Source organism: Haplochromis burtoni, unplaced genomic scaffold (genome assembly GCF_018398535.1).
Source record: "Haplochromis burtoni strain Fernald_Lab_line unplaced genomic scaffold, NCSU_Asbu1 Contig_1432, whole genome shotgun sequence".
Lineage (NCBI taxonomy): Eukaryota > Metazoa > Chordata > Actinopteri > Cichliformes > Cichlidae > Haplochromis > Haplochromis burtoni.
The window spans coordinates 25,223-46,358 of NW_024583793.1; the positions used below are offsets into that span (position 1 = coordinate 25,223).

The 21,136-nt window shown below is 42.3% G+C and overlaps 2 protein-coding genes across 4 annotated transcripts in view; one reads left to right on the plus strand and one right to left on the minus strand.

The window, feature by feature from the left end:
* Window positions 1–16,092, plus strand: part of LOC102314163 (ataxin-7) — a 26,657-nt gene extending 10,565 nt beyond the window's left edge. For all 3 annotated transcript variants that reach the window (XM_042216986.1, XM_005952245.3, XM_014331132.2), the window contains 9 exons: window positions 4,282–4,386; window positions 8,192–8,480; window positions 8,908–9,227; window positions 9,576–9,658; window positions 10,319–10,599; window positions 10,750–10,939; window positions 11,049–11,170; window positions 11,275–12,421; window positions 13,148–16,092. In XM_042216986.1, coding sequence (XP_042072920.1) covers window positions 4,282–4,386; window positions 8,192–8,480; window positions 8,908–9,227; window positions 9,576–9,658; window positions 10,319–10,599; window positions 10,750–10,939; window positions 11,049–11,170; window positions 11,275–12,421; window positions 13,148–13,165 — 2,555 coding nt within the window. In that variant the 3' untranslated portion in view covers window positions 13,166–16,092. The remainder of the gene's footprint in view (window positions 1–4,281; window positions 4,387–8,191; window positions 8,481–8,907; window positions 9,228–9,575; window positions 9,659–10,318; window positions 10,600–10,749; window positions 10,940–11,048; window positions 11,171–11,274; window positions 12,422–13,147) is intronic.
* A 248-nt stretch (window positions 16,093–16,340) lies between these two features.
* Window positions 16,341–19,952, minus strand: psmd6 (proteasome 26S subunit, non-ATPase 6). The gene is made up of 8 exons (XM_005952246.1): window positions 19,639–19,952; window positions 18,817–19,022; window positions 18,264–18,409; window positions 17,943–18,162; window positions 17,748–17,856; window positions 17,426–17,594; window positions 16,637–16,714; window positions 16,341–16,557 (listed from the first exon to the last, which is right to left on the minus strand). Exons 1-8 carry the CDS (start codon window positions 19,781–19,783, stop codon window positions 16,461–16,463), a joined length of 1,170 nt encoding a protein of 389 aa, XP_005952308.1. The 5' UTR covers window positions 19,784–19,952; the 3' UTR covers window positions 16,341–16,460.
* Between the last annotated feature and the right edge of the window lie 1,184 nt (window positions 19,953–21,136).

A 21,136-nucleotide genomic window follows, 5' to 3' on the forward strand; every position in this document is an offset into this window, starting at 1 on the left:
TGTGTGTGTGTGTGTGTGTGTGTGTGTGTGTGTGTGTGTGTGTGTGTGTGTGTGGTCAGCAGTGTCCTATGTGCTTGATGCTATGATGCTCACATGTGTTGGGCAGATAAGGGAATAGTTTGAGTAGGAAAATGAAGTAAGTCGTATGCTTGGTTAGCTACCAGCTTAAACAGAGTTGAACTCTTACGGGAGATAGTTAGATGCTGCTCTCTATCGCTGTTAACAAAACACAAAATGATAGATTATGTCTCGGAAAATTTCTGTCCTGTGTAGAGTTCATGAAACTTGGAGAATCAGCGCCAACGTGCAATGGAGCGGTGTTGATGGTACGAGACGTAGGACACCACTAAGTCACTGTATCTTTTCATCTGTCAACCATTTAGAACATTTTTCTGCATAAAGGACAGAGACAGAATGCTCATCTGAAATTCAAGGATGCGGGGTCAGTTGACATTTCGCTGTCATGAAACATGTCTTTATCATGTTGTGGCGTCTGTCAGTGACTGTTGTTTGTGTCATGGGGCTCATCAACACATGCTGCTCGTGGCAGAAGTCTGTCTTCATAGAAAGCCTGTGTGTGTGCGTGCGTCTGGTAGGGGTATTACAAGTGGATGACTACATCGCTCTGCCATGACTCACCACCAGATTCCTTCTGTGGCGTTACTGCCATTCTACCACACGCAGATGAATAACATGCACGCACACAGATTATAAGAATGTATGGTACTGGATGACTGATGAATTCATCATTCTGTCACGCTGTTGATAAATTTTACAGTGGCACTGTCACAGTCAGGGAAGCTGGGAAATGTAGTGCCACTGTCAGCCACAGGTCAGATGCAGCCAGCATGTGCGCTACTCATCGGCAGCCAGAGCTGCTACGATTGCACCTAGCTCGTTCATCACTGCCACGGATGAGGATGCTGAAATTAACTGGACTCTCATTCTCTTCCCCTGCCTCGTGCTCTCAGGCTCTCTTTTCCTCCTCCTTCAAGCGTATGTCCTTTGCTCACTGCCTCTTTGTCTCGCAGAGGCCTCAGACGGCTTCTCTGTTCGTTTACCGCGACTTTGTTCCCGTTTTGCGCTTTTTTTTTTTTTTTCTTTCCCCTTTTGTCTTAAATTCACCGTTCTGTCTTATTTCTTGTCTACATTGACTTTCTTTCTCTCTGTCTTTAACACCTCATGTTTGAAAAAGAAGAAAATGGAGGTTGAGACGAGGGCAGACACAGTGGCGTTAGACCACTTTTGAAGTCGGACAGTTTTAGCAGTAAAGACCATTTAGTGCTATGGCACTGAACGTGGAGTAGCAAAGCTGTATAGCATGTCTACTTTCATAGTTGAGCATCCCATTAGAAAAATACTAATGAAAAATACTGCACGTGAACTGCTGCAGCAGTTTGGAAACGAGTCTTGTTTGACCTTGCTATTGATCCAGTGAGGAAATGTGGTTGGATGCTGCAGTTCCTGTCCTGTTTCAGTAGATTTGAGAGAAAGGCGTTTTTAATGAAAAATACACAGGAAGTTATTGATTTGGCAAATATGTTTGCTCTCTCATTATATCTGCAATTTGCTACTTGGATAAGCAAATTGGGTAGAGACAGAATAGAATTAAAGTAGATGCGTTGAACATAGAAGTTGCCTACGCCAGCATTTAGCTATTGTTTTGATGGCTTGTCCTTTTGCAACTGGCATAGTGAATACTCCATGTCACATTTTACCACTCGTAATTCACATGCCTTTGTCCATTAAGTGAGGATATTTTCCTTCCTCTTTGTAGCAAGCAGATACTTTGAAAGCAAGTCTTTTTGGTCCATTGCTGTTGAAGGAGACACTTGGCAAAATAGCTTCAGACAATTGACACACATTAAGTAGCATTGGACTTGTCAATTCATCCACACACGATTGCCTCTGACCTCCTTGAGAGAGAATCTGCCAGGTACATCTTTGCTTAATGGCCCTCATCCCTTCAAGACTTGGCCAGTGATGTTTGGAGAACCCTTGACGGTCCTGGCGGAGTACATATTGAACAGGGGCTCCACTTCTCTGCTCTTGTATCCTCTCTTCTTCTCATCTCATCATAACGCCCCAGGCAATCTCTTAATTAGCCTCCTTAATTAGGTGGTTTCTGGTTCTCTCCGCCAGGGTAAATTTTGATCACATTCTGCTGAGAAGCAGCACTTCCCTCTGATTCGCCTTGGAGTGCCTTTAAAGCGTGAGGTTTGTCATTGGGTTCTCCAGCTGAAGACACCTTTGCATTCTTGCTTTTTATGGTTTTCTTTGTATTTGCCTATTTACTATTGGGGAATTCTCGTTTTTACAGTTTTATCCAGGAAGAAATGCATCATGATCCATGATGTTGTGTGCGTCAGCATTTTAATTTTAACCCTATACTGTCATCTTCATGGAAATATGACCTGACTTTAGGGATCAGGTTTCACAAGGTGGTAACCTACATGACTAGTTTAGTTAAGCTGCATTTTAAGCATTTCTGTACACCTGGGACTGCCAGCTTTTATTCTTGAAAAACACCATAAATAACTCCATTTAGTCTGCCCAACTGCAAAAGTAATTCATTCTTTATAGGTTAATTTCATAATTACTTTTACCAATTAAATCAATCAATTAAATATTAAAGCCATGTTTGACAGAGAAAACCTCAAACAAGCATTGCGACCTGGGCAAGATTCAGAATTTCATTTGGACCTTTTGCAAAACTGCCCCTTCTCAGAATATCTGGTAGTTTCCCTTGGTAGCTCAGAGTGTGGCATTCCAAAAGGCAGACTTTCTTTGTTTCTTAATAACAACATAGAAAGCACTAAGGAGATGGCACCCACCTTATTAAACCTGATTCCTTAGTGATATCTCCTAATTATTGAGTCAGAAATGTCGCACGCTCTAAGCCAGTCCTGGGTTTGTTTATATCTTGGAAAGGCAACCTTTGGATTGGTGCTTATCACCAGTACTTGTTCTCCATGGTGAATAAGGGCTCATAAGTGATCTATATTTACAAATCACTCCTGGGTTGCATGTGTAGACTTTACTTGGCCAAACTGCTTTCCTGAGCTTGTTAATTTTTAAAAATTCCTATTATGGGTTGTGTTACAAATTTATTTTGTCTAAGCTGTTGAACAAGAGCACAGTTTCTGAACTTTGCCTCTGTAAACCACCACAGTGGATTTCTAATAAAGTAGCACTGTGTGATATATTGTGCAGGCTCTTGCTACAGCAGTGCTTTACATAGTTCATCTATTTCAAAGGTTCAAAAGAAATTGGACAGTTAACTGATATGCAGTTTCGTGGCCAGGTGTGGCCTGTTGTTTCATTTTAAATTAAGAAGATAAAAGGCTAGGAGTTGTTTTCAAGTGTTAAATTAGCATTTAGTAGTTCATGAGTATTCTGACCAGCGAGGCGTCATTTAGGAATGAATGTTGATAAGATTTTGTTCACACCTGCTTCAGTCTTTATCGGTTTCAGTTTTCTGTGTGCAGAAAAAGTAGGTTTACACAGGTTTTTATTATCTCAGTCACTAAACCAATACTGCCTCCTACTGTCTGTACTGGAGGACATTGAGGGTACAAAGGACCCCCTGACTGTTAAAGGCCAAACAGAGCAGTTTCTTCAGGTCACTGCCTTCAATGCAGATTAGTAGAACACAAGGTACTGCACACAGCCTCAGCATGGAAAGTATGTAGCTCCAGAAGCACCTCAACTCTGGCTACTTTATAGGTTCTCTCACTGACTGGCTGAAAAGCAGATATTGACTTTAATGTATTATTTATAATCTGAAAATGTTAGAATTATGTTAGTTTGTCCACTGAACTTTGAGACCGTGAAATGTAGGAGCTATGTAAAAGAATATCTACCATTGCTAAATGGGTGGGGCAGTATTTTGTACCACTTGAATTTAACTTGAGTCTACATTTATGACTCTGCTAAATTTCCTTTTCTGCTGCGATGGAGTAGAAAAGGACAATTCTGAAAAGTATGGCCTTGTTCACACATTTATGGATCCTACTGTATGTGTTGGGCAATAATTCAGAATTGCTGTTAGGGCTCAGCCAAGAATGCATTTTCTTGTGGTCTGCTGCGTTTGTCTATTTACCCCTCGGCCCACTCCCCAACAAATGCACATTAAATATAAAACAAAGTAAGCAGTTGATGTTTGGTTGCACATTGAACAGTGTGTATTTTGCAGAGTCTGCTGCCAACTGTGGCATCGGTCACGCTTTTATTTATTCTCCTTGAGTTGAGCCCCATATGCTTCTATCTTCCCGTTTACAGACATGTCCATATTTGGCCAGTGTCCCGCACAGGACGACTTCTACCTGGTGATGTGCAGCCACTGTGGTCAGGTAGTCAAGCCACAAGCCTTTCAAGCACACTTTGGTAAGTGATACACACGCACACACACGCCTTGATGTATCTATATATTCAGTTATTTTTCATGCAGCTGGGGTGCAGAGCTAGATTTCCTAGATTCAAGTAGTAGCAATAATCCACTACAACAACGAGGTGGCTGTTACTGCAGATACTCAGCAAGGTTTGGGAATAAAAAATTGGGGGGACTCTATATCCATACCCCCCCCATACCAAGAGTAATGTGATGTTTCTTTGATTAACACACTCCTAGTAGTGCTTCTTCTTTCTGTGTACCCCCCCACCCAGTTTTCTACTCCACTCCACTCAGTAGCCTATTTATTTACTGTTTGTGTGTTATAAATTCTTGTGTTAATATTTGATAGGTCTCTCTCAAGTCTTTCCAGTAGTGGGCTGTTTTAACAGATACAGCTCAGTTAAGATTTCTAGTACTGTTAAGACATTAAACTGGGGATGTTTCAATGGCCACTAAATACCTGGAAGTGCCTGTTCTCTGAAGTGCAGCAGCAATTACACTTATCAAGGTCAACCACAAGAGGGAGGTATAGCAGCACGTGGCTTCTAGGGTAAAACTGTCCTTGGAACTGTGTGAACATCACTCAGAGACTTCTCCATCATTGTTAAACAGTATAGATATATGGGTGTGTCTGAAATACAGCCTCTATTTTGAGGTGTCAGGGGGTTTTGAAGGAACTGTAGATAAACACTGGATGGCAGTACCAAGTGTAAAGTAAAACAATCATTATCAGAACACGTGGCTTTACTCCATATGCAGGGGTTGCATTGTTAATGCAGACTGTGCTCTGCTTGGTCCATGGTGTAGAAGCACCCAGAGATTTACAGTGATTTCATCATGTTTCTTGATATTTGTTTCTTCAGCTGTTTGCTGCTGCTGATTCTTTGTGTGAACAGATTGTCTGTAGTGTGTTTATCATAATGAATGCACCAGTCTCTTTTTCGTCTTTTGCAACATCTTTAAGTTCTGTTCTCAAAATCAGGCGGTGAAGCTAAACCCAAAGATTCCCCATCACAGTAAATCTTTCGATTTGAGCCGCTGGATGCAAATAATTACTTTTTTAAAAGAAGCTTTTAAACCATGCAGTATCAAAATTATTAAAAAAAAACAAGTTTCACTTAATGAACTTATTGCATCAGCTATAACCACACAGTCTAAATCTAAGTGAAACTCTGTAGCCATGTATGTGTGGCCATACAGAGCAGCAGTGCTCTTGCTGTGTTTTACCCCATGTCCTCTCTGTGATGTCATTATGGGAGGACCCCGTGCAGCGTTAACGTGGGGAAAAAGCACTGATCTCAGCACCATTGAGATGGTCTCAATATGATATTAGCGTGCTTCTTTGAGCCCATCTGTCTCCCTTTAGGTGTCTGTGCTTCTCGGCTGAGGCTGAGCCCAGCAGGGGTGACACTCACCACGGAACGGGAAGCTGCTGCTTTGCTTGGCGTTTTATGCATTTGTTTATGAACTTGTCTAACAAAGACTCCTCAGAGATCGAGACATACAGAATTTTACGCTCAGTGTCTTGAGCTCAAATGGTAAAAGAAGGGAACCACGGTGGATTTGAGTTTCTGGTTAACTCAAGGTTTTAGTTTTACCTTTTTTTTTTTTAAATAGGTTACACTTTGTCTTTACTTAAACATGATGCCTGTGGAGTTTGTAGTAAGGCCATTACACTTTTTGATTTTCTTTCTTTTTTTCACTTCTGCAGGCTGGGATTCCCCCATGCCATTGAGCCAGCTGTTTGATAATATGAAACATGATATTAAGGCTCCTCCTATGTCTTGTGTCTGTCCTTTTTTTTTTTTTTCCTTACCTTTTTTCCTCCCCTACATCAGTTATGACTACCATTGATGCTGCTGTTGGCTTTTGTTGTTTTGTAGACAGAGCACCACTGTCTCACTTGGATATCTTGTTGTGAGTTTGTGTGCAGAGGTTCGCTGTTGACTGGGACAGGTCAAGACAGTGAGAGGAAGTGGGAGGGAGGCAGTGAAAGAAAAGCTTTTGGGTTGTTTGGCTTCTTAGAAGTGGGAGGGGAAAATATCTGGAGTGTAGGTTGAATGGATGTGCAGGAGAGGCCCCTAGGTGTGGAGAGGGCACGCTTAAAAGCAGTTTTTTCCCCTTTCTTTCAGAAAGCAGAAGTTTAACAGTTAGGTGTGTGTGTGCGTGTGTTCTTGAGGAATATAGCTGAAGGCAAATGGGAGTGGTACCTTTTTTGAGCATTCGTATTCTTTGTAGCCACTCCACTTTTTTTGTTACCTGTGACAGGGAGTTTTGTCCCACAACCCACTCCCCAGCTTTACCATATAGTTAGCTATAATCACACAAAATGGGACTAAATCAAAAGACAGTTGAGAGGTGACTGCACACATAAGCATGATTAGTTTTGGGCAGAGGGTCTAGGTGACCATACTTAGCAGAAGACTTTTCATGTTACTGTTATTTATTTATTTATTTTTTGACCATTTAAGAAGCTTTGAAAAAAAGTTAAAATACTTTTTCCTATAATCCTGGTGGTTTTCCTTTGGCCAAAACCTCTTTCGTGGAGGTGCCCGTTTTTATTTATTTATTAATCATGCAGGAAAAACACTGGTGACAGTAGCCAGCTGACACAGATTCTTGGTAGAAAATTACTAATGCTTCTGGTGCTGATGCACCTTTTATCTCTCATTTCTTTTAAGCATGCAGTTATTTTTTGTCCTGTCTTTCGTTGCTGCTTCTCAGAGCTGACTATGAGTGTTTAGTCAAATGTTTATTTGCCGTCTCTCTTCTGAAATTCTCGTTAGTCACCTTTGTCTGTCTTGTTTCTCTGTATATCCTTCAGTTTTGCTCACATGCAGCTTCCAGCAGGAGATTCTCTCCATGTCAGATGTTTCCTCACTGCTGAAAATTCTCAGTTTAGTTTAGGTGAGGGAGCTCCCTGGATTGAGCGTGATCGAGGCAGGGCGTATGACACCCACGCTCACGTCTGTCAGTCTCTCTTTCTCTACATGTAATCAGAGCAGCAGGAGTGTATGTCGGTCTGTGTCACCCAGAGCGCCCACTATTTCTGTTAGAGAGCTGCTGCTTTTGCCAAGATTCAGATCTCTCTGCTTCATGCTTCCAGTCATTTCTGAATTAAAACAAAAAAATCCTTCATGATGTTTTTGTCTATCTTTTTCTTTTTAATTGTTTATGCAGTGGCAGCTAATCAACCTTAAACTATGAAGTGCTTGTGTAGTGGTGACATTGGGACAGCAGCTTTTGTTGTACGCTGTTACTAAAAATAGGATGTGATGTGAGCCTTTTTTGAAAGTAGATCTGTAATTGTCTTGTGTAAATGTGTAATTGGTGTGATTTGTGTTCACACAGTTTGTTCATTTTAGAAAGCAGTGTGCTTAAAGACAGCTAGTTTTGGATTTAAGCAGATGAACATTTCCCCCCCCTCCAAGTTCTATTTTTGTCTTTCCATCCACAACTAAGCATCACTCTAACCTTTTCTGCTGTCTTACTGACTTTCATCAGTTTGCACAGCAGCTGTTATAAGAAGCTCAGGCAAGAAAGAAAGCTCTTGACCTGTTGGCCAGTTCTATTTCAAGATGCAGCGCATGAATCACCAATACTGCTTATTAGCTGTTCAGCTAACATGCTCACAGCTGTTAGAGGGAGATTTTTAATGTTTCCATTTCTGTTTTTTTTTATTTATTTTATTTTTTTTTATGAGTCACAACTATGTTTAGTCCTATAGTAGTGTTGGATTATAATTAGTGTGTTAACTATTGTTTTAATGCCTTTCTGGTTTGTTTGTTATCATTTTAGAGAGAAGACACAGTTCGGCTAGCAAACCAGCGTCCACCTCGCCGTTTCCTGCGTCTGCCAGGAACCGGAGCAGCGGCAGTGGGATTGGGCCCGGGGTGGGCTCGGTGTCCGTAGCTGCAGTGGCTACCGGAGGCATCCTTGGTCGACCTTCAGCTGCTAGCTCAAGCTTACCCTCCTCTTCATCATCGTCCTCCAATCCCAAACTTGTCAAACCAGCCAAAGAGAAGCTGCCAGGCGTTCAGCGAAGACCCCCCTTTGCCCCCTTCAGGATGAACCAGCCAGAAAAGATGTAAGTTTCACTCTGCACAGGTGCAGGGTTGTTACAACCACATTTCTGGCAGACATACTAAAGTCTAATTTAAAAAAAACAATTTTGAAATGGAGACTACTTGTAATAGTTTTTGTAGCAATACTAGTACTTGAAAATAAGGTACTACTGCTTATTGATGGTTTATGTGGCAGTCAGAGCTATTTGCCTTTACTGCTTGTTTCTCGGTAGAAATCTGATTCAGTCATTTATACGCGAGTGTTGCTTTTGACCTTTTTCTTCTTTTGAAGGTGTTTTATATATAGCGGAACATTAGTAGTGATTGTCCTCGCAGGGCCATCCATATGTCCACATCTGTCTCTTACCATACGCTTGTCACTGGCTCACTGTTCCTAACTCTCAGCTTCCTCCTCACCACCCTTTTCATCGCTGTCATCTTCTCTTCCAGCCTTCCAGCTGTCAAGATGGACAAGATGCATCCGAAGCCGGACACGCCAGCTAAGCCGGCGCAAGCTCCATCTGCCCCCGCCACCACCTCATCCTCCTCTACATCCTCCTCTAGCACCACTGTGAGCTCCAACACTACCGCCATCACGACCTCCTCATCAGCCCTAAAAGCAGGCCTTAACTGTCCCTCCATACCAAAGCCTCCATTACTGGCCCCAGGCCAGATTCCCAATGGCAAGGGCCACCTCACTGTCCTCTCGGAGAAGAAGCAGGACAGCAGCAGTGCGAGTAGCAGACGTCACGTTAACAAGAAAGTCACAGGTCAGCTGGAATGTGGAACGAGGGGGGACTAGTTACATTTTGTCATTTTTTTCAGAGTATTTAAAAGTCTCATACAGCATTACATGCTTAGCCTGAATGTTTTTTTTTTATAACCTTGCTTTTTAATCTATTAGACGAACCTCCCATTAGGTTCCTATTTTATTGCCTATGAAAGAGTGTAACTAGCAGACATCATTTCAGAATGTTGTCGGCAGCTTAAACAAAATGTCCCATACATTATCTTAGAGGGGAAAGGCTTATGTAATGTTAATGTTTTGCATAACACAACTTGTCCCAAATTATGAAGGTAACAAATGTTTTTCTCCTCCCCCTTTGCTCTGCCATCAGAACGTGAGTTTAATCCAGATATCCACTGTGGCGTTATAGATGTGACATCTCGAAAACCCTGCACAAGATCCCTAACATGCAAGGTAACAAAGTCCCTGCTTTGCATGCTGCAACTGAGCTGTATAAATGCATTTTATTTTTAAAGAGAATTGGGCTGGTAATGCTCAGCAGTCTTTCTTGTTGTCAGCAATGAGGATCAAAGCACACTTGCTAGATTCACAAGATGATCTAACGTGTTCTTGACATACTTGTGGAGGCAGCAAGCTTCAAACCTCTGGGTGAGCGTTTCCCAAGGCAGCCACAGGCTGACAATTGAGGGCCGGTGTTTCTAGGACACATGCTGTCAGCTCAGATGGTTTGCCACAAAGAGGAGCACAGCGCAACTCTGAGGAGCCTGTGATGATGAACTCTACTGTGAAATATAGGAAACTACAATGTCTGTGTTTAATGAAACGGCAGAATGCCGTCACTCGTTGTGTTTTAATATAAGTGGAGCACTTTGGCATACAGTTCAATTATGTCGTATTATTCTATTTAATGTGTAGAATATTACCAAAGTTATTATTTGCATTTCAAAGGATGGTTGTGATTGATTGTGATTGATGTTGTAAAAATTTGTTAGAGCCAGAGCTGCCAAGTATAAACAGCAATAAAAAAAAAGGAAATTAAGAGCGGTTCTAAGGAGAACTCTCTCCAGCTCTTACCATAATGAAAATTCTATTGACTTTACAATGTCTCAACAGACACATTCCTTAAGCCAGCGGAGGGCGGTGCCAGGGCGGAGGAAGCGCTTTGACACATTGCTGGCAGAGCACAAGAACAGAACAAGGGAGCGGGAGAGGGAGCGAGAACTCCACCAAAATCATTCCCAGCAAAACCCCCCTCTCAGGGACCCACACCCCTCTTCCCACCTCACTTCTGGCCATGATGCCCACCAGGTGGCTCATGGAAACGGCCCAGCCCTTGATGCCACTAAGCCTTTGCCAATTGGAAAGCCCAAATTTCACAGCCCTGGTCTTCCACGGTAATTGCTGTGCCACACTTTGATTTTTTGCTGTGCTTGTATTGTGTCTGTGTGTAGCTTTGCTCACACAGGCGTAAAACAGACAGTTTTAATTTGATTCAGCTTTGATGAATATGGTGAAAGTGACTGGGCACAATTTCTCTCCATTAGACTAAACAGCAGTCACGGAGGTGGTATTTCTGGAGACTCTGCAGCAGTCCACGAGTCGCTACACCATCCCCAAATGACCCCCGATGGCTTTTCTAGACCATCCAGTGATGAGGGAGAGAATGAGGAGCGTGAGGACAATGCTGAGAAACTGGACTGTCACTATTCAGGTTATCATCCACGACCGGCAGCTGTAAGTGCACTTCATCTGCTGTTACCCCCAAGGAACTTTCCCTTTTTTATTACACTGGTCAAGCCATTAAAGATTACAGTTCTCATCTGTTCTTCCCTTCTATTCCCAGTACTGTACTTTTGGGAGTCGACTGTTTGGGAGAGGCTATTATTCCTTTGACCGGCGATGGGACAAAGTGCGATGTACCCTCACCACAATGATGGAAAAGCATGTCAACTCCCAAATGTGGAAGTAAGTCAGTCTTGGACTCATCCTTTTTTCTTTTTTTTTCTTTTTTTTTTTAAATTTATGAGTCAAGTTAATAATTGGCTAATTTCTGATATTCTTTGCTTTAGGAAAATCCCCTTAGCCTTGGAGAACTCCTCCTCTGTTGCACCCACCCATAGGACAAGCACAAATTCCCACTGTAGCACTCCCTCTTCAGGCTTCCTGGGCCCTCCTGCCACCTTGCCCCAGACTCCTTACAGCCAATCCTACGAGGGCAAGTCAGTGCTCTCCTATGGGACCACCTTAAATGCCCGCAGCTCGCCGCAGGGTGGGGCTGAGCACCCGGCCTATGGCACCACACAAGCCCGACAAGTGTCTTCGTCGCCGCAGATGCCTTCAGCCCACTTGTCCTCATCCTCTTCTTCTTCAGCTCCTTCCCTAACCTCAGGCCGGGTGCCTAAGTCCCGTTCCTCTGGCAGCAGCACTACCAAATCGTCATCATCTTTTAAGCCCAAGGAGAGCTCGTCTGGCTCCTCCATAACCGTCATCCCCAACGCCACCAGTGGAGGAAGCACTGGAGCCAACAATACCAGTAGCGGCGCTAGCTTCAGCTCGGGGAAGAAGAGGAAGAACAGTTCTATCCTCTCTTCATCCCATGGCTCCACTGAATCTTCCTCTTCCAATGCCAACTTCTCTTCCTCCTCTTTTAAGAAGAACTGTGCAAATGTCGGCAGCTCAGGGAGCACCTACCACCACAGCTCATTAGGTCCTTCGTCCTCATCGTCATCCTCCTCCCATAGTGGGGTTCACAGTGTGGGGCTTAACTGTGGGCCTACTGTGCGAACAAACTCCCTTAGCCTCAAGGCCGAGCTCTCTGGCAGTTCCGCCGGTGGCTCCTCTGGGCCACCAGCACGAGGTCCTCCCTCGGGCAGCCCTGCAGAGTCCATCAAGCGTATGAGCGTGGTAATGAACAGCAGTGACTCAACACTTTCATTGGGACCTTTTGTCCACCACCAATCCTCATCTGACCACCACACCAGCTTTAGTCACCACTCCTCAGACGGGCGCCTGGAGGCCAAGAAGCGCAAAAGCGCTTCTGCCTCCAGTGGCGTAAATAGCGGAGGTGGGGAAGGTGGGCTCGGAGTAGGAGGTGGGGGGCCAGGACCAGGTAGACCCAAAGTGGCCAAGTCACCTGCCATTAACAACATCCATGGGAAGCATGGGCGGAGTATACCAGGGACACCGGGTCTACCCAACAACTCTCATTTACATCAGGTTGGTTTTTGAGACACATTCAGGATGTGTTTTTGTTTTCACTGATTGCATCTTGTGAAAGATTTTGTTTCTTTCTCAGTTCACTGCACTTAAAATTTGGGGATGTGGGTCATCTTAGGCTAAGGATGGATATTATTAAGATTTTAAGGATACTACATTAAACCATGATTACAGTTCCACATTTTTCAGATATATATTAGGTCACGGCAATTTTCTTATTCTGAACACAGACTAATAAAAGTGTAGTGTATTACTTCAAAATAAATGAATAAAGTATGACTATGAACACCTCACAGTTCTGAGCTATCATGCACATAAACTGCATCCTCCAAGCAAAGTGCCCAAGTGGTATTCAGCCATAATCCTTTTTTAAAAAAAACAAAACAAAAAACTTTTTTCTTTTGTTTTTCATGTGAATTATCAAAATGAATGAAATGAAATATTAAAGAACCTGAAGGGCTGATATAAACTGAGTAAAGATGAGGAAATGAGGTATTCACAGTATTTGATATATAATGCCAAAAGTATCAGGTGATAAGACATTTCTGATTACATTCAATGATCTTGCCCGACATTTGAATCTCCCAATTTAAAAAAAAAAAAAAAAAGGACAAAGAAATAATTCTTGCTAGAAATTAAAGCCTCATCTTAAACTGCAAAACTAGTTTATAGACTGATGACTTTACAGCCATTTTAAGATGATGTTTTTCTCCTTTCCTTTTCCAGCCAAAGGCTCGTCCCTGACAGTGGTGTCCGGCTTCAGTGTATGAAACTGGCAGGCGGGCGGGAAATAATCCAGAGTGGTCCGCATACTGCTCTGGAATGCATGAGGCCTTCTGAAATCAAATCCACATTACTCTCAGCTTCCCACAATCCTCAGGGTGGAGATAATTTGGACTGCCCAATGATGTATATGTGGTCCTTACCGTTTCTCCCAAAGCCATGTGTGTGTGAGGTGTGGGCAGGGGGAACTGAATGGGGGATAGCGTGGAGCGCCAGGGATCTAATGCGCAAGCCAAGGATCCCCCCCCCACGCCACTGTTGTCCCAGTATTCTGAGAGGTCTTCCTGTTTGGTCGGAGGAACAATTGCAACAGCCATCGGTCTCTTATCCTGTAGTTCAAAGGTCATTGGGTTCAGGTTAAGGGCTGCTGCAACAAGCCGTCATGACACTGAGCAACTGGGGAGACAACGAGCAGATCTCTTCCGTGTTTGTTTAAAAAAAGAAAAGAAAAAAAAGAGTGTGTGTGTGTGTGTGTGTGTGTGTGTGTGCTTATGTGTGTATGAGTAATGTTTTTTCTCATGTCAAATTCTGCTGGACTACTGGAATTTCCAACTTAATTACACCCCCAGCGCCTGATCTCAGAAGCCTTGCAAGCAAAGCAGTAGGAGAAGCAAACTGTTACTTGCAAAAACCTTAAGAAAAATACACACAATCACCTTGTTTCACTTCTTGTTAGTGTGATTCTCCCTGGCGACATGTTGAGTTACCTCGGGTAACATGCAGTAGCCTGAGACGAGCCCGTAGGGATGATCTGGTCACTTCTTTTATTACCCGGAATAATTATGCAAGTGTTACCTTTCTATGATTTCTTATGATCTTTTTACACTGAACTACAATGGGGCTTTGTAGACCTGGTGAAGACGGTTGTGCTTTTAAATGTGAAAAGGACACCTGATGTGCCCATTCGATTGGATCTTTTGTCAGAGAGGGAGAGCTCGGTCTCAAGGAAGCCTGTTAATTTTCGGAATCTTTTCAGCGTGCAAAATGATAGCCACAGTAGACCTACCACCAACTGTGAACAGCACTAAATAACTACTTTCTCCACAGGCACTGCTTTAGTTGTCCACAAAGCAAGCCAAAAAGCTGCTATCAGCTTTGCCAACTACTTTTTTTTTTTTTTTTTTTTTTTTAAAAGTAAAAGGTGGGCAGTCTTGCTTCTGAAGCGGTGATGGCGCATTTGTGGATTGAAGAAAATCTGTGCAAGCTGTATAACTATAGCCACAAGTTACTTACACCGCTGAGTGAATTCCACAGCTGTATGTGGGCAGATGTGAATTGTATTTTATTTTATTTTTTAAACATAGGGAATCAGGTATGGTACGTCTTAACTGGAGCAAACTTGCACGTCACCTGTCTTCTGTGGGTATGATTGTCCCTCCTGTGTGTAACCACTACCCAAGCTCTGGACGTTACAGTTTGAATGCCTCGCAGTAACACTATGTTCAGAAGAGATTTGTCACAGTAGACGAGGCATTGTACTCTTGTTCCGCTGTCAAAATAGTCTTAAATCAGGCAATACTTGCCCCACTCGTTGGGAAATAGCTTAGGTCAAGAGGTCTCGGGGACGAGCGTTACAGTGTGAGATTCATGGAGATGGCTTCACTGGATATAGATCTTAGATCTTTTGGCAACACCTGTTTTATGGAACCTCCACTGATGTCAATTAGTGTGGAAAACCTAGTACTTTTTCTTTTTTTTTAAATCTTCAGTTAGCTTTTTTTCTTTTCTTGTAGCCTATGTATCAAACAAGTATTGAAGTATCCCTATTTGAGAAAACATATTTTGTTAACAAATTGTACATAGTTCAAATATGTATTTTTGCACAGGCATTTTTTTGTACACGCAGAATTTTTGGTACAATTTTGAAAAATTATTTATTTAGTAAAAAACAAAAAACAAAAAAAAGAAAGTCAGAGAACATGACTATTTGAAGTGGTTCACTGCCAAGTCTATATAATGCAATATGCCTATATGTGGAAGCTGAAGCATCTCATGAATCGTGTACTGGGATCCTTTAGGGAAAGAAGTGTTGTCACTGTAGCATGTGTCTGTATGACAGGAAACCTTTATTCACTTTTCAAGGTCTCAATCACATGTGCTTTTACAACACATTTTATGTTGCCTACAAATTAACAAAATAAGTTACTCTGTGACCCAATTAGCCTGTGATTCTGCGATGTCGTGCAGGCTCGAAGCTGTGCCCCCGCTGTCTAACCATCTTTCGTGGACTCTTCAGTCGTAACACTTTGTAAACCTTAAACACATTTCATGATTGAAACATGTTCTTTTATTCCAAAAAAGAAAATAGGCTGAAGGGACTTCAGAAATTATTGCAAGGAATAGGAACATTTTTGCGGTCCAACTGCTCGCGTCGTTGTTGCCAAACGAGTAATTTGAATCACAGCTTTTAAAGAACGCGTTGAGCAGCTCTTAAAAGAAATATCAAATTAAGAAAGTGCCTGAATTTGTTTCATCCCAACTGTTTGAGGACAGTATTTGTTGGGTTGTTTTTCCCCTTACTTGAATGTTCAAAGTATTTAGGGGATTTGGCTTTAAGTCTGCCTCTGAACCCTAAATGTAGTGGAACTTGAGCTTGTCAGCTGCCCATTGCGAAACACTTGTTCTGTTTTTGTTTTCCATTGAGATTTTCTTAGCATCGGTGTGTGGCCTAAGCCCCCTCCGGGTTATTAGGGTTTGTATTTAAAAACTTCACTCAAGTGTTTTGTTTACCCTCGATCTCTACTGACATCTCGACTTTGTTTCCAGTACAAGGAAACATTACGAGGATGTTTTCTTTCTTAGCACCGTAGACTTGGAATGTGAAAGTGAGAGAAAATACAGCTTGTCTGGGAAGAAAAAAATAAAACCACCATTCATACTATGTAAAAGCGTGTATAGTTTTTTTTTTTGGTTTTGTTTTTGGGGTATACATTATCAGAATCATTTTCAGCTGGACTTATGTATTGGCTGCTATGTAATTCATGAACAAAACATAGGTTAGAATTAATATTTAAAGTAAAGATTGTATAGTATATTTGTTTTGTAACAAGTTTCTGTAAATAAAATAATTTATACTGCTATTTATAAGAAACGATGTGTCTGCCTCTTTCTTAAAACAAACAGGTGATGCAATGTCAACAGTTAAACAAGTTTTATTTACACAACTGAAGAGTTACTTTGACAAACAAAAGGTCTCAGTATGCCAAAAAAGAAAAATACAAGCCCCTTGCTTTAATGAAGATGGCAGCCTCCGTGGTTACATGTTAATAACTCTTGACAGCTTCTGGACTCGGTTGAGAAGCAAGTCGCCCTTCTTAATGGTCTCCTGGTACTGCCAGTTTTTGCTATCCGGTCTGCATGCAAGAACAGGACAAAATTTTAGTGCTCTGGGAATTACTCGAAGTATTGTGGTTTCAATGATAGTTTCATTACCTGTTAGTTTCCACAATTTCATTAACTTTGTCAATTTTACAGTGGAGGCGGCCAGCAGCTATGAATCGGGACAGCTCCCTGTGGGAAGGAGATGGGCATATGTTGCGTTAGCCAGGACCAAAAACCCAACACCAGCATTCCCTAAAATCTGAACAGGGAATTTGGACAACTTTATTTTGACAAATGTTTTCTGTGAATTATTTAGGAACTTAATGGTGACACAAATGTCCAAGAAATACTACAACAACCAACTGCTGCCCTGTAGCTTCATCATATGTAACAGGCATTAGGAGCAAGAATCGCCCCCCAACAGGAAACAGCATTAACATAGCATTAACTCCCACATTTATGCTGATAACACCCAGTTTTACATGATGACCATCGGCCTATAGACTCCTAATTATATTCTTGAGCAGAAGTAATTCTGATTTAGTAAGTTTCCAATGTACCATCCTGATAACTGTTATAGACAGATGGTCCAGTTTGAATGTAACAATTTATAGCACAAGTTATTCCAAGACACTAAACCTCATCTATATACATCTTTTCAAGCATGTATATTATGTGATATGTGCTTTGCTTTGTTTACAGTGTAATTTGTGCTTACTTTATATTTACGTGTTCAAAATAAAACAAAGCATACCAAGAAAAATAAATTTGCACACTCAAAGACAGACAGTTAAGTTTTTCAGTGTTGCCTTCTTGGATGTATTGGCACTCAATAATATTTTCCAAATCTTGCAGAGTTACATAGTATATGCACAGGTGTTTAAAAACAAACAAACTCACTGGTCAATGAACTCTGTGCTGACACCAAATGCCTCAGCCATGTATCCCAAGGTAAGAGATCGGTAGGACTCTAGCAGCTGGCTGTAAGCCTGAATCCTCATCTCCCTCACGTAGTAGCGGTAGTGTGGGGCAAAGAGCCAGTCCTTCTTCATCTCCTGCTCCACCGTGGCTGTGGCACAAAGTTTCACATTTAATATTTATGCTTTCAGAATATGGCAAAGCACCAACACAAGCATAGATAATGGCTGTAAGTACAGTCTCTTCGCATTCAGATGTTTTTCTTGAGAATACACACACAACAACAACAACAAAAAAACCTCACCCAGGGACTGGAAGAAGACTGAGTAACGGCACTCGTAGAGTGAGAAAAGGTACTGGCGAACAGAGGGCAGACTGTGGAGCACCTCCAAGATCTCTGCTCCCTTTATAACCTACAGAGAAACATATTTAGTACATTTACCAGCAGACATGTTGCCAAGTTACACATCTTGTGAGCAGACACGAGTCTCTCCCCTACCTTTTCACGGAGGTCAGGCCTCTTGAGAGCAATCATGCAAACATAAACGGTGTAGGTAACAAACGTCTTGTAGTCCATGAGTTCGTAGGAAGTGAAGGTGGAGACTGTGTCGAGGAAGAGCTCAGCAGCTTGCTTGAAATCCCTGATGGCCACACAGTACAGGCCCTGGTAAACCTTCAGACGATTTCTCCTGTCCCAGTCTCCCCCCTCCTCGATAAGGCTGCGGTGAACAGAGATGCACAGACAGATGAGTATTAAATAGAAAAGAAAAAAAAAAGTGCTGACAGATTTGTTTCAGAACAAAGCTTTAAGAGCCTTTACCTCTTGGCTTTCTCCGAGTTGCGTGTGATGAGATCACTATCCATATAAAAGAGGCCAATCCTCAGGAGGTAGAAGACGATGTCTAGTCTGTGACCCAGAGCCACAGTTTTGTCATAAGTCTTCCTGAATGCAGTTAGGGCGCCCTCCTGTGGTGACATCAGATAAGATCAGGCAATAGCCAATCTTACTTTTTGTACATATAACTTTGAAGTGGCAACTGTGATAACCTTCATGCAAACAGCTCTAAGAGAATAAAGGGAAAACAAAATTAAAAACTGTCATTTCCAGCAATTTAACTGCTGTAAACTTAGTGCTGACATCAAAGGGAATTGTCAACCCCTTTGCTGTGATATCTGGGAACTCCAAGGAGCAGCTATTGTTGGAAAAATTCTGAAAACTAAACTTTATTCAATATGTTTCACCCAAAACACTTAGAAGCAGATATGTGTTGTAGAGTGTTAAAACTAAAAAGATATTCCAACATGCACAGGCATTAACAGTGTTCATTTTCCTACCTGGAAACTTGAATATTCTGACTGCTCTGAAAACATACCTTGTCTCCAATTCTGATGAGATACTCTGCCTTGGCCATCATAGCGTCTCGGATCTCACTCTCTCCCAGGTTCTTCTCTGCATCCTCCAGCACATCATCCAGGCGCTTCAGCTCCTCCTCGTTGGCCTTTTTCATTTTACTCAGCTGGTCACTATCCAGTTGCCACTTCAGCTCCTTGCACAGACTCTCGTAATACGGCGCCATATCTGAAACACAGAAAGCACGGTGGTGTAAAACGTGAAACATCGCTAACATGGCTAACTTATGTGACTGGAGTTTGTTTTAGAACTTTTATGCTATTTGTGGCTTTTTTGCTGCACTTTTTGAAACTTATTCTTTTTAAACTGTATTGCTTATTGCACTGTAGAGGCTGGTGAGAAACAGTATTTCGTTTCAGGCTGGGTAACACCATACGAAAATGACAATAAACGTCTTGAGTCTTAACACGTAGCGTACACCTTTTACGTCTCATGTTAACGAACCGGGAAAGGATTTTAACATGACATCGCAAAGGTTGTCACCTTAGCTTAAGGGAAATGTAAAGGCTTAAAATACTGCACAGTGAATGTAAACTCTCTAACTTGGTAATGCTATGCAAAATAGAATACACAGTGAGTTCCACAGTTGACGTCTTCTGTTATCGTTAGCTAGCATGCTAACTTTCCTGCGCTGCCCGTCATTTATTATAAGTTAACATTTTATACATGAGTCACATCTATGGAGCATTTATGTGCCCAGTGTCTTGATGAAGAGACAAAATCGTGCACTATGAGACTCGTGTTTCCAATGAAACATCTTTTACTGGATGAAATGCTAACTCACTGTTAGCTTTGATAGCGTCCATGAGCTCCGTCTTCACTTTAGCATCCTGTCGGTGACCGTCCATTGTGAGCAGGAACTTCAGCTGTGCTATCCTCAGGTCGGGGTTCTTGGGAAGACCCTCTTCCTCTAGATTCTCTAACGGCATTTTCGGGCTAAATTATATAAACAAATGAACAAACTCAAGCCTTTCTTTGAGTAGACAAAGCCTACAACGACTCGCCTTTACGCTAGTGAACGATGACTACGGAAAACACTGGACTCTGCTGTTTCCGCCGCAGCAGCTTTCAGCAAAGGGAGAAAAGAGCGGAGACAGACTGAAAGCTAACAAGAGACTTAGAGAAGTGCTGCCCCCTGTTGGAGATTAGTGTGAACAACGCCACTGTTATTGTGCGATTCGTTAATAATATATCTAAATATTAAAGCTATATACACACCATTCTTGAAAGTACTGACCATTTTCATCACTGTATTCACAGTTTTGCTCTCACTGTAAACAAAATCCAAGTCAAAGTCAAAGTCAGCTTTATTTAAAAAAAAAAAAACGTGTACAGATCATCCATAGGAATTTTAAATTGCAATGCTCCCACGGCCCTCAGTGTACACTAAAACAACATAAAGATAAAAAGCTAAAAATAAAATAAAAGTCTAAAGCGGGTGCAATAGGTGTCCTGGAGGGAGGGAAAAGAAACACCCACGATCCTCTCCGCTGCTCTCACTTCTCGTTTTATCAGCATGTGTAGCTTCCACAAACAGGAAGGGACACAGTGTAAACGTGAAGAGGTGTGTTGTCAAGTTATATTACTTGTTAAGGCAAATATCTAATCAGCAACACCTCAAGATGGAAGAAAGGTGATTTAAGTGACTTTGGTCTTGTTCGTGCCAGACATCAGAGGAGAATGGCCAGACTTGTTCACGCTGATAAAGAATCAGAATCGTGTTTATTGGCAAAGTATATGTGTAGACACATACAGGGAATTCCCCTATAAATAACTAATCTAAACTTATATACATAAAATACAGAAATGAGGTGGAATGAATACTACAGAATGTACATAAGGTGCAGTTGCAGTCTGGCAGTGGGAGCAGTGTGACAGGTCAACTGTTTAGAAGGGAGATGGCGAGGGGAAAGAAACTGTTCCTGTGTCGGGTGGTCCTGGTCTGCAGGCTTCTGTACCGTCTGCCAGAGGGCAGCAGATCAAAAAGTCTGTGTGCAGGGTGTGAGGGGTCTGTGATGATTTTCCCTGCCCGTTTCCTGGTTCTTGAGAGGTACAGATCCTGGATGGAGGGCAGGGGGCGCCGATGATCCTTTCTGCTGCCCGTACAGTCCGCTGCAGTCTGCTCCTGTCCTGTTTAGTGGCTGCTCCATACCAGACTGTGATGGAGGAGCACAGGACAGACTCAATGACCGCAGTGTAGAACTGGATCAGCAGCTCCTGTGGAAGACTGTACTTCCCCAGTTGTCTCAGGAAGTACATCCTCTGCTGGGTCTTTTTGAGGA

Excerpts from the sequence above, each read along its gene's own strand:
- psmd6 (XM_005952246.1), bottom strand. The coding sequence starts at position 19,783 with ATGCCGTTAGAGAATCTAGAGGAAGAGGGTCTTCCCAAGAACCCCGAC. Across the intron at positions 18,410-18,816 it reads TCATCAGAATTGGAGACAAG|GAGGGCGCCCTAACTGCATT; the intron begins GTATGTTTTCAG and ends ATGTCACCACAG. Across the intron at positions 16,558-16,636 it reads GAAATTGTGGAAACTAACAG|ACCGGATAGCAAAAACTGGC; the intron begins GTAATGAAACTA and ends TCTTGCATGCAG.